Source organism: Amia ocellicauda, chromosome 8, assembly GCF_036373705.1.
Source record: "Amia ocellicauda isolate fAmiCal2 chromosome 8, fAmiCal2.hap1, whole genome shotgun sequence".
NCBI lineage: Eukaryota > Metazoa > Chordata > Actinopteri > Amiiformes > Amiidae > Amia > Amia ocellicauda.
Window position 1 is genome coordinate 3,308,225 of NC_089857.1, and position 12,808 is coordinate 3,321,032.

A 12,808-nucleotide genomic window follows, 5' to 3' on the forward strand; every position below is an offset into this window, starting at 1 on the left:
AGCAGACTTTTTATAATGTTTGATGGAGAAGAGATTTGTTTTGGGGAGTGTCTCTGAGTGTGTGTGGTTTGCTGGCCATTTACACTAAACTTTCTCTTTACTCCCATGGTTAAAAGCAGATTCAATTATTTTCTGAAGAGAATTAAGGCTTTCTTCTAGTCTGGTCTGATTTCCCATGCAAAATTAAATGTATCCAGAAGTGTGGAAAAAAAAATCCCCTTGAATTATGGATGCTTAGGCAATGGTTGCTGTTGTTTTCGGCAGTGGACAGCGGTCAGCATGGGCACCGTGACTGGTCTGCGGCTACGCAGCCCCATACGCAACAAACTGCGATGCACTGTGTGTTCTGACACCTTTCTATCAGAACCAGCATTCACTTTTTCAGCAATTTGAGCTACAGTAGCTCGTCTGTTGGATCGGACCACATGGGCCAGCCTTCACTCCCCACGTGCATCAGTGAGCCTTGGCCGCCCATGACCCTGTTGCCGGTTCAGCGCTTTTCCTTCCTTGGACCACTTTTGATAGGTACTGACCACTGCAGACCGGGAACACCCCACAAGAGCTGCAGTTTTTTAGATGCTCTGACCCAGTCCTCTATCACAATTTGGCCTTTGTCAAAGTGGCTCAGATCCTTACGCTTGCCCATTTTTCCTGCTTCTAACACATCAACTTTGAGGACAAAATGTTCACTTGATGCCTAATATATCCCACCCACTGGCAGGTGCCATGATAACGAGATTATCAGTGTTATTCACTTCACCTGTCAGTGGTCATAATGTTATGGCTGATCAGTGTATATACTACCACACTATAGACCTATAGACAACAGATAAAATGTTACAAAATATAAGTTTGAACTAACCTCTAGTACAAACTAAAGACTATGTTAAAAATAATTTCCATTATGGAGAGTGTGAAAGCAGACAATTCAAACCCCTGATCACTCAGAAGAGTACTAAAACATTCTCTATCAATTCCCATAGACCAGCAGACACGTACATGATGGGTCAGTGAGTTACTACTCTACTAGACTCAGATACTAGTTTGAAGAAAAATAAACAAAACAATACAGCAAGTATCATGTTGGCAGTGAAGAACATCCCCAAAAGACCAATAGGTTTTAAAGCAAAATTGCTGGTGATTGTTCTTGATGTCAGTATATTTTCAGAAACCCTTAGGCATTACAATGTTCAACAAGTTAAAATCCCATTTGATTAAATAAAATGAAAGGCACAATTCCTGGAAACTTCTAGCATTTTAAGGTTTTTCAAAGAAAATTGGTTTTAAGTGAGAGCTTACATTACCACAATCATAACAGCTTAACACACAACCTGATTGTTTTGAGGGGAGACTAGATCGAGAGTCTCTGAAAATAAAGTAAAAACACAAATCTTATCTTCACCTGGTTACACTGCCCCTGAGATGCACTCATGAAATTGAAATGTGTAGTAAGAATAAAGAAGTGCTTTTTTTTTTTTTTTTTTTTTTTTTTTGCAGGTGGATGCTTTACTGGAAGAACCAAAGAGCTTTATCTTTCTGAGCAAGGAGGCCTTGAATAACCCTGACAAACTGCTGGTGCTGATTCAAGGCAGCGGGGTGGTGAGAGCTGGGCAGTGGGCTCGCCGGCTCATCATCAACGAGGACCTGGACAGTGGGACTCAGATCCCTTTCATCAGGAGAGCCGTAGAGGTAAGCCTGCTGCTCCTCTGAAGGACCTCATCCTTAACGAACTGTCTGCAGCCAGAAGAGACTGGCCATTAGTGAATATCCTCTCAATATTCTGCCTTCAGCCTCTGAGTAATATTTAAATGCAACAACAGCCACATGATTTGCTTTATGCACTCACTCCCCTTCAAGAAATATTTATGCACATTTGTGGTGACACACCGGAATGAAAAATATAAGTAGTAAATAATAGAATAAATAATCTCCCCATGGAGAACTTTAAGAGACTAGATTTTACTGAAGGAAGAAAGACTCATTAACAGAAAAAAAGCGAGAAAATAAATAAAAAATAAAATTGAGTAAGTGCTCCAAGTGAATGGTTGATCATGCAGAGGCTTATATGCTGAAAAAAATCACTTTGCCTTTGTTTTGCTTGATGATTTTCTTGATGATTTATTCATGTCGTAATTATGAGGGACCCGTGTGCTGACTGCTGACAGAGCCAAGCGCGCAAGACCCCAGGTCATGGCTGTTAGCATGATACAGTTTGTAGTGGCAACGAAGAAAGGGATTGCTGTAAAAGTGGATTAGCTGTTATATTTTTGGTATTCGGGACTCTTGTTTTGCCATAGTACATATCCCATTTTGAATCTCATAAATATGGGCCCTCTTGATTATCATTTTAGTTCTGTTTTTATTCTTGTTGTAAGGAGTTCTGGATTTCATACCAATGTGCCTTTTGATTCCGAGAGGCTAGCCTGTGCCCTCTTCTCACCTGTAGATTGGGTCACTGGTTTCGTGTGTCTGTCATCCACGGTCTCAGAAGGTTGAAATCCGTTCTAACGAGCAAAATCTCACAACCATGATCTCACCTCTTTTATACCACCAGTTCCAATTGTATTGCTTACTCACAAAGCATTTAATGGTATAGCACCTTCTTACATTTTTATTATGTTAGCCAATAGCTTTCACCCTGTACCCCTGCAGATTATTTACTTTGCGCTGAAGCCGGTCTGTCAGCTGTTCCTAACTCCAGACTGCCCTCTCAGAGGCACTGGGGAGTCTTCAGTGTTAATGCACCCAGCCTTTGGAATTCCATGCCTGATCTTATCAGAGATTCCAGATCTATAGGGACTTTAAAGCTTTAAAAACATGCATTTTAAATTAGTCTTTCTCTTCCAATTAGGTCTATGTTTTTTGTGTTTAGTTTTTTCCACTCAAATGACCTAGTAATGGGTTTGCAGTTTTCCTGGTTTATCCTTTTTCCTCCCCTATCACCGTGAAAAGCCTTCTTGAGATATTAGGTTATGAAAGTTACTATATAAATCAATAGAAAGATTTGTGTTATTTGCTTGTTCATTTGAAGCAGTTACAATACTGTACAGATTCCCAGAAATTAAATTGTGCAATGTAGGCTCCCCCCTTCTCCCTGCTTGCTACAGCATGTTTAACATCAACATTCTCGTCTAGCCTTGAGTTTGTATGTCACCTGTCACCTGGTGGTTTGTATTAGTGAGACTGCTGCCAGTGTTTTCTGAGGACATGTCCACAGCAATATTGTATCAATACAGAACAAAAGTTGCCATGCTTCAGAGATGTAGAAATGGCTTACTTCCAAAAATCAACATAAACCTTTAAAATGAACTCATGAATGTTCCTCTGGATATAGATTATTTTAATATATTCATGTACGTATATATGCTCTGAGTTTCCTTGAACATAAAGTTTGATGCTCTCTGGTTGTAGTTTAAATACAGAGTAAATTGTATGGGTTGCCACTGGCAAATTTGGTCCAGATGTAATCTCAGACTGTTTGCCATGAGTTAGGAGGATAAAGGCAAACAAAACGAGCCTTAATAAATAATTTGTTTGTGCTGTCAGAAATCTCGTTATCAGCTGTAGAGTTATGCAATTCCCAGTAAGTAAGGGCGAGGGAGTCTAGACCACAGGCGGTCAACACTGATCTGACCCCTTCGATTGGCACCTGAGCTCGAAGACAATTATAAATTACGCAGAACAACCTAGCTGTTAGTCTTGCAGCCAGTATTCCCTCCACAGTCTTCACATGTAGCTTGCACGGCTTAAGATGTAACCCCCTCAAAAAGGGTAAAAACTGACTGGATTTTAAGACACTGGTTGTTTTAGGATTCTCTTTGATGTAATTTAATGTATTCCATAGCTAGACTGTTGCAAGTTAAGGGCTTGGAACCTCGTGCTTTTTAAAGATTCTACTATTAGCTATAGCTTTCCATCTTGGGCAGGTCTCCCATAAAGACAAAACTAGTTATGTTTAATAGCTGTACTGTAACAATCATTTTATTTATTCTAAATTCTTAAAATTCCATATCATGCAGAGAGAAATAGTACCAGTCTAAATATTCCTGAAATATGAACTCTAGCAGTTATTTAGAAAAGAAACTGATGTTTATATGCCAAATCCAAACAAGTTGAAAGGAAGTGATCAATTAATCTGTCTTTATTGGAATCAAATTAAATCTCAGGCCAGATGCAGATTGAAAAAGTTTGCTCGTAAAGTGAAAGTATTGGAGACCTCATTAAACTGAAACTGCGTCTTTGCATTTCTTCATAACCTTAGGATCAAAAAGCTCATCTAGGCTTCTCCCCCTGCTCATTTCTGTTTTTAGTAGTAAAAGTTATATATAGATGTTTCTTGTATTTTTTTTCTATGGGAGAAAGCAGAGACCGTGTATTAGTGTTGTGGTTTTTCTCTGTTGAACATAGCTTGTGTAGTTGATTTTGGGGCAGGCTGTTTTCCACAGCCTACCTCAGCTCTTCACTAACTCAGAAGAGTTCTTAATCTAATCTCTTACACTGGTAAACAACATTTATATAACCTACCAGTTGTTATGACATGTAGCTGTAAGACTGTGAGATCCCTTGTGATTGGAGTCGGTTGACTGTTGTGAGTGGCTGTGATCTTATTAAATAAAATCTGTAGATTTAGCTTCAGGCCTGGCCTCAGGTTTGCAAGATAATGTCGCTGTATTTCTGATTATTATTGCTCCTAAATAACAGCATGCATTCTAGTTCTTAAAACATTTGGAAGTGATCCCAGAATTGTCCCCCGCAGGAATTAGTTACTTGGTTGATAAGAGCCTGTGATGGTACGATATTTTCTGAAGAGAACATCATCTGGCATGGAGAGAAGGAGTTGCTGTTAATATTCTCAGAGGAGATGTGGAAAGTTTCAAGACCTTTCCTGCCTTCGTTCTTGTGTGTATGTGTATGTCGGAGTAGTATTTATCATTTTATTTAGGTAGACCTATCTCTGTTTTTTCACAGTTGAATCGGTTAACACATGACACGTTGGTACAGGGATAGGTCCATCAGAACTGGATGCCATCTGCTCCACAGAATAGAAAGTCTTCAGGGATGAATTTACTAACTCTTCATTTAACATATTGGGCTTATTTATCAAAACATAGGTGTTAATATGGAACCTTTAGTTTCTTGAAATTTGATAGCTGCCATTTCTTAAAGAAAGTGCCTCGGTAAGAGCTGCTTTTGCATACAGGGCCTGGGTAAAACATTGCTTTGTATTAGGGAGCTGACTTAATAACCCAAGCAGAAAAATAAAGTGCATGAAGACCTTGTCATACCATAATGACATAGGCCTACATACTAGCTGGTACACTAAGTGTGGACTGACACTTACTGCAGAGGCACAGTTGACCAACATTACCCATGATACAATGTCATGTGCATTCTGGTGTGGACATTTCCTATTGGAGGGCCCTTTTCAGGTCAAACTCACCGAAATTAGAATTTTCCTGACTAATCACACAAGCATTTGAGAAGAGGACAATACACATCAACTCATACATCAGAAAAAAATAAATCTGAAAAGATAGTATTGATTACATTTGTTCATTTTTTAAAATACAATTCCCCATTAATAAAGTATTGCCTCCTGTGTGCCTTACACTGGCATTTTATTTTTTCAACACAGTTGTCTATGTTGAGATATTTTTATCCATATTTCCCTGGTCATTTGTCAACTGGAGTATTACTACCTCAGTAATTCCATCGCCCACCACTCAAATTGACTTTGGAGAAATCTCCCAGTTTGCCATCTGAATGTCATAGCACTATGTCTAGTCACGGATAATGGAAAATCACACTGTTCTCTATCAACTCAAAGGAGGGGAGACATGAATGTGTGCATTTTAAATTAAAATTGAATATATTGTGACAGTGGTATGGGGTTGTGTCCACACTGTGGGGGATCTCTAAGGTGGGATTCAGAAAACAGGAAGGGAAATTAGTGCAAAGTGGTGATTTATTATATACAGTGCTCAGTGCGCAAAAACAAAATACAGACCAAAACAAAACCTTACTCCTTCTCAAGCCTAACTAAACATATATAACATAATCTAAACATAAACACAATGAACACTGTAGCAAACAAGTCAAATCTGCAATCCAATCTGTGGTCTATGTTCAAATCAAAGTTTGTTACCGTTCGTTCAATCCTTCTTGTTCTCTCTCTCGATCACTCTCTAATCCCGAGCGCTGCTCGCTTTTATGGAGTAGGGTAGCCAGTAGTGGAGGGAACAGCGGGTCAGCTGTTCCAGTGATCGTTCCCTCTCCCGGGGTCCGTGGAAGTACAGGGTAGTTCAGGGTGGTGTCTGTGCGGCTCGGCCAGCAAAGCTTCACAATATACACTCACCTAAAGGATTATTAGGAACACCATACTAATACTGTGTTTGACCCCCTTTCACCTTCAGAACTGCCTTAATTCTACGTGGCATTGATTCAACAAGGTGCTGAAAGCATTCTTTAGAAATGTTGGCCCATATTGATAGGATAGCATCTTGCAGTTGATGGAGATTTGTGGGATGCACATCCAGGGCACGAAGCTCCCGTTCCACCACATCCCAAAGATGCTCTATTGGGTTGAGATCTGGTGACTGTGGGGGCCAGTTTAGTACAGTGAACTCATTGTCATGTTCAAGAAACCAATTTGAAATGATTCGACCTTTGTGACATGGTGCATTATCCTGCTGGAAGTAGCCATCAGAGGATGGGTACATGGTGGTCATAAAGGGATGGACATGGTCATAAACAATGCTCAGGTAGGCCGTGGCATTTAAACGATGCCCAATTGGCACTAAGGGGCCTAAAGTGTGCCAAGAAAACATCCCCCACACCATTACATCACCACCACCAGCCTGCACAGTGGTAACAAGGCATGATGGATCCATGTTCTCATTCTTTTTACGCCAAATTCTGACTCTACCATCTGAAGGTCTCAACAGGAATCGAGACTCATCAGACCAGGCAACATTTTTCCAGTCTTCAACTGTCCAATTTTGGTGAGCTTGTGCAAATTGTAGCCTCTTTTTCCTATTTGTAGTGGAGATGAGTGGTACCCGGTGGGGTCTTCTGCTGTTGTAGCCCATCCGCCTCAATGTTGTAAGTGTTGTGGCTTCACAAATGCTTTGCTGCATACCTCGGTTGTAACAAGTGGTTATTTCAGTCAAAGTTGCTCTTCTATCAGCTTGAATCAGTCGGCCCATTCTCCTCTGACCTCTAGCATCAACAAGGCATTTTCGCCCACAGGACTGCCGCATACTGGATGTTTTTCCCTTTTCACACCATTCTTTGTAAACCCTAGAAATGTTTGTGCGTGAAAATCCCAGTAACTGAGCAGATTGTGAAATACTCAGACCGGCCCGTCTGGCACCAACAACCATGCCACGCTCAAAATTGCTTAAATCACCTTTCTTTCCCATTCAGACATTCAGTTTGGAGTTCAGGAGATTGTCTTGACCAGGACCACACCCCTAAATGCATTGAAGCAACTGCCATGTGATTGGTTGGTTAGATAATTGCATTAATGAGAAATTGAACAGGTGTTCCTAATAATCCTTTAGGTGAGTGTATATATACAATTATGAAAAACAACCATGATAATATGCAGAATCCTGACTTTGTAGCAATACCCACATATGTTTTTTGTACATTAGCCTACATATTGCAGCTTTTTTTAAGTGTCTTTAATATATGACAAACACTTAGTGGACTGCTAATTCACTGTAATTGAACCGTTTATCATTTAACTCTTTATTCTATAATTTTTTTCACCACTTAGTTAACATGTAATTCACGAGTGTTTCTTGTCTAATGGTGATATATATTGAGCTGTAGTGATCCATTGGTTTTCGCTAAATCACCACTGTCAAGCTGTTGGATTGTCCACAATATTGTTCAGTAATGACATTACTACACACGGTCCTGTGATTAAAAACTGTGGTGAAAGGGATCCTATTTGCAATAAAATCATGGAACTGAAACCTGAGGAGCAGTGCTCTATTTTTGTTTTATATTATAATTGTATGTCTTGGTGCTGCAGCTGCTGACCTGAAGGGCAGTAAGACAGTGAGTTCACCTGCTGCCTCTGAGTAGCCCTCCTCTCACCTGTCTGCAGGAGGCAGAAGGGTGAAGCACACAGGCTCTCAGAGGAATAGATAAGAAAGATGGCTGGAACAAAATAAAAATATATATGTATATAATGTATTTTTTTTCTGTACGCAATGTGTGAGAAATTCTCAGTGAAAGAAATTGAAAACACCATGGCACTTTCACAGAGCTATGGCCAGTTAGATTAAAATGTTAGTCAAATTTACCCCACTAGTCTTCCATTTTTGTCCTTATGTTTATTGCTGTTGCACAAAATACTGTTACACATTGATGCCCCCCCCAGGCATGTATTAATATCTGTAGCTTTTGGTTAAGGGAGTTAGTGAAAGCATGTCTTTCTGTGAGGTGTAGTGGGAAACTCCAGGAGCTTAGTCAGAGTACTTTTCTGGTATAATGCATCTGTCAGAGACATTTTCTGCAACACAAAGATGATTTGTGAGAAGTGTGTATATATTATCCATGTACATCTCTGTATGTATGTATGTATTTCTTACATTTTTGAATTATATTTAATGTATGCAATCCCTGAAGAGAAGATCCTTGTTTTACATCCTTGTTTTAATCTACAGTGCTTGTGGTGTTGAGGGAAAATTAAAAAAAAAGGTGTGAGCATGAGAACTAAGACCCAAGATGCAGAGAGTAGGAGATGGCAGCACCTAAACATGACAGGTGCTGTGATAGGGAGGCACAACCTCTTATCTCAGGTGGATTTTGAGATTCGAGGGCAAGGGCCAAGTGTCTTCAAATGCTTTTAATATGCTGGTGATTAATTTGCAGTAGTGCAGTGGTAGTACTGCAATACATTTTGTGTAATTGTGCTGCAATAATACTGTGAATTACCCTACTGGCCTACATATGTTTGTAGTAAACACAGTGATGAAGATGTACTGCAAAATTGATTACTTATTACAATACAACACAATGTGGAAAGCTGTAGAAAATAATATTTTAATTTACTGTCACTTTAAATCTTGTTTAGCATTTTGATCTTGTTGATTAACTAAAACATATAATGAATGTTATATAGAAGGAATACAAGTTCCCAGAACTCTTTTGAGTCTTCAGAGACATGTTGCTTGTACCCCATACCATCTACACACAAACAGAGCAAAATGTTTAAATACAGAAATGAAAATCAATATTAATGAATTAATATTGATACAGATAATATTAATGTTGATGTTCTTTTATAAACCTAATTCAAAATAAATAATTTGCATTCAATAGAAGCAATTTAATATGTGTTGAAATAATTAGAATTATATCGATTTAGGTAATTCATATTTTTATTTGTTTGATAATCACAAATGCATGGGCATGCTCTACTTATGTAAATACCAATGCACATGGAAGTGTGGGCATTTCCGCTATGTTTAATCAAACTACTAACAAATTAGCATACGACACCCAAGTTGCAGTGTCTGGGATATTTACTTACTAAGTAAGGCCTGTTCAGTCAGTCCTTATATTTATTTGTTTGATTATTTATTTATATATTTGTTTTTTGTTTTTCATTTTACCAAACTAATAATAATTGCAGTATGCACCAGCAAAGTGGTGGTGTGCTAGAGTTTCAGGCAAATGGAAACAAGAGACAAAGGGATAAGCAGTAAAGGTATTACACATTCAGCACACACTGTTAAATCACAGACTAAAGGGAGTTGCACAGAGTTTCAATTTGAAAACATACTATAAAATTCCACAAAATTGTCTTTGAAGCCTCTGCTGCATTCAGTATCTCTAATGTCTAAAGGGATCTCATTCCTACAGCTGGGTTCTAGGTAGCTAAGAGTTCATCCCAATTACTAATCAGGCCCCAGATACCAATAGCCGGAATTGACATTACATATTTCCTTGCCGAGTTGAATTATAGGGCAGCATGGTGCTTGGCATGAAGCCACCTAGACACCCCCCCCCCAAAATAAAAAAATAAATCTGTAGCCCGATGATGCCCTAATCTAGTATGCCCAATTTAACAGAAATAACTGTATTCAGCAAGACTGAACAAGGATACCATGCTGGCACCCGCGCTGGTGTGAATTCATGAATGAAAGATGTCCTTTCATTAAAGGTAATGTGTATTTTTTGCACACAGTTATTTAGGTGTCTCCCTGCTATCATATGATAGAAAATCAGGAAGTGTTGAAATCCCAGAGACTTGCTGAATTGACAGCAGACAGCAGCCCACACCAGCCCCAGTGCCAGCGAAGGGAAACAATGAGATGACAGCTCCAGTGTTTGGAGAGAGGTTGTTAATGACAGCTTATTCCTTTATGATTTCAATTCTTGACAGAAGACAGGTCTGCTTGTTGCATCATGGCAGCTGTATCATTACCTTCTGGCCCTGTCAGGACTGAATTTGAAAAAGAGAGAGAGGGAGAGAGCAAGGGGAGAAAGAGAGAGAGAGAGCGAGAGAGAGCAGAAGCTAGACAGAACTACTTGCAGCCCTGGATTACAATTACCTTCTGGAATTTTAGGCACTGTTCAGTGTTAGAAGTGCATAAACCCTTCTGTGATGTCTGTGGGCTTCTGGATATTAACTGCCGTTTCATGCTACACTATTAAGCAGAACATGCCAGCAGCTAATTAAGCATACACTAAAGCTCACCCCTCCTCCTTTCAGCTACCCTTTCTTTTTTTCTTCTTCTTGGCGAATTGATTGCTTGCTCAAAGCATCTTGTTTTAGCTTGCTGTTACTTTGACATTGACCCAACCAAAATATACCAGAGCTGGTTTGCGAGGACGTGACTGGAAAGGATGAGCAGCCCCAGCAGTTGGTTGAGATCTCTTTTCCCAGTGGTTTTCAAGAAGCATGAGTAAAAACGAGCACTTGACAGCGGCAATAAATATACAGCAACTTTGCTGTTGCTTTTTTTTTTCTCTCCATCTTTGCTTTCTTCCTGCTTTTTTTATGGTTTGTTTATGTCTGTGCACCCACCTCTTTTATCACCACCCACATTGACAAAAAAATAAATACAAAAATAAATAAGAACAACAACAACAATAATAATAATAATACATTCACATCTCTATTACATTAAGTCAAAGTCTTTAACACAAAAATAAGATTCACTTCTTTATTTCCCTCCCCTTTTGCTCTTGTTAGTCAGTTACGAGTGGCTCTGGAGACTTGCTGGAAAGAAAGAGGGGGTGTGGTGTTTCAAAAGTGTGTCAAAAGCCTTGGGGTTTGTATATGCCCGGAATTTCAATGGGAGGCTGAAAGGGGCTGGGATACGGCAAACTCAAACATAGGAATCTTGTTTAATTTCTGTCATGTTGCTCTTTTTTTAGCCGGATTGATGTCTTTTTCAAAACTGACTCCTCTCTATTGCCTTGTGGTACTATATCTGAGACCTGTCGTCCTACCCCCCACAACCCTTCCCACCCCCCACCCCCCCCACTTCATCACTATCTCAAATTCCCTCTTCTTTTGACTTTGAGCTTGGTTTATATTTTTTTTCCACTTCAAGTCTAATATTGCTTGAAATGCTCTGAGTCTGTGGATCAAAGTCTTTTTATGTGGTGATTGTTGAGGATGGTAGTGCTTGTAGTGGGGGTTGTTTCATGGTGTGGGGGTTATGGCCCTTTCCGTGTGTGCTTGGTTACTTTCTTAGGACTTTGCAGGGAGAATATCTCTGGGTAGAAGGTATAACATTTCCCGCAGTTAAAATCAATGCACTTGACACTTTCAAAGGCAAGAGAAGCCGTGACTTGCTCTGGGGTTAAACTTTTTTTAAATAGCCTCCCCCGGGATACTGACTGTCAATAAAACACAATAATTACCGCCAGAAGCCTGGGAACACTGTGCTCGAATTGGGTAAATTAAAAATTGATCAGACGGGAAGCGAAAACATTATTTTGTGGTCTTATTTGGCTTCTTTGTTTTGACTCTAATCTGAATATTTAAAAAAATATTTTCTATATATTTATTTATTTCATTCTTCTTCATATGTATTCATTTTGCAAAAGACCAATGTGAGGATTGAACCTATGTTTTTTTTTTATATATATATATATATATACTTTTTTTATATATACATATACATACATACATATATACATATATATATATATATATCTTTGAATCATTCACATTATCATTATTTTTTAAACAACAGAACAGGGTTGTTGTAAGTATATGGGAAACCACCATAATCATTCAATTAGTTATATAGATTAGATTTGATTATTATAACTATGTGTGTGTGTGTGTGTATATATATATATAGTTTCTGTCTCTATATATAGTTTGTGTATATCACAAAATATGTAATATTTATATTTAAAAGCCTCAGATATCCTTTTATGATTAAAAACCAAACCAAACAAACGGTTTCAGATGCAAAACAGATTGAATGAAAGAGAGAGTAAAAAAATAAGTAATAGGGAGTTTGTTTGGAAGGATCACAGGGTGAGAAATCTGGTTTGCTTGGTGGACTAGTGATTCACAAAAAAAAAAAAAAACTTTTGATCTAAAATGTAAAACATTATTAAGAATTATGTATTTATTAGGCAAACTGTTTGGTAATTGGATTTTCTGAAATTAACAAATTATATCATCAAAAACTAGTGAGCGAGGTGTGTAGTAGGTCGTTTGCTGCTGCGGGCAGTTTGTGTCTCAGAGGGACGTGCTTGTTTAGTTTCTCTTACATTGTGCCTGTGGCATTGTAGGTTGGATTCAGACTTGTTCTTCCCCTCC

The 12,808-nt window shown here is 38.8% G+C and overlaps 1 protein-coding gene across 1 annotated transcript in view; it reads left to right on the top strand.

Moving 5' to 3' along the window:
• The window catches only part of arb2a (ARB2 cotranscriptional regulator A), a 207,967-nt gene that overhangs the window by 33,968 nt on the left and 161,191 nt on the right, over window positions 1–12,808 (top strand). The window contains exon 6 of the mRNA XM_066711846.1: window positions 1,498–1,689. Within this exon, the coding sequence (XP_066567943.1) occupies window positions 1,498–1,689 (192 nt within the window). The remainder of the gene's footprint in view (window positions 1–1,497; window positions 1,690–12,808) is intronic.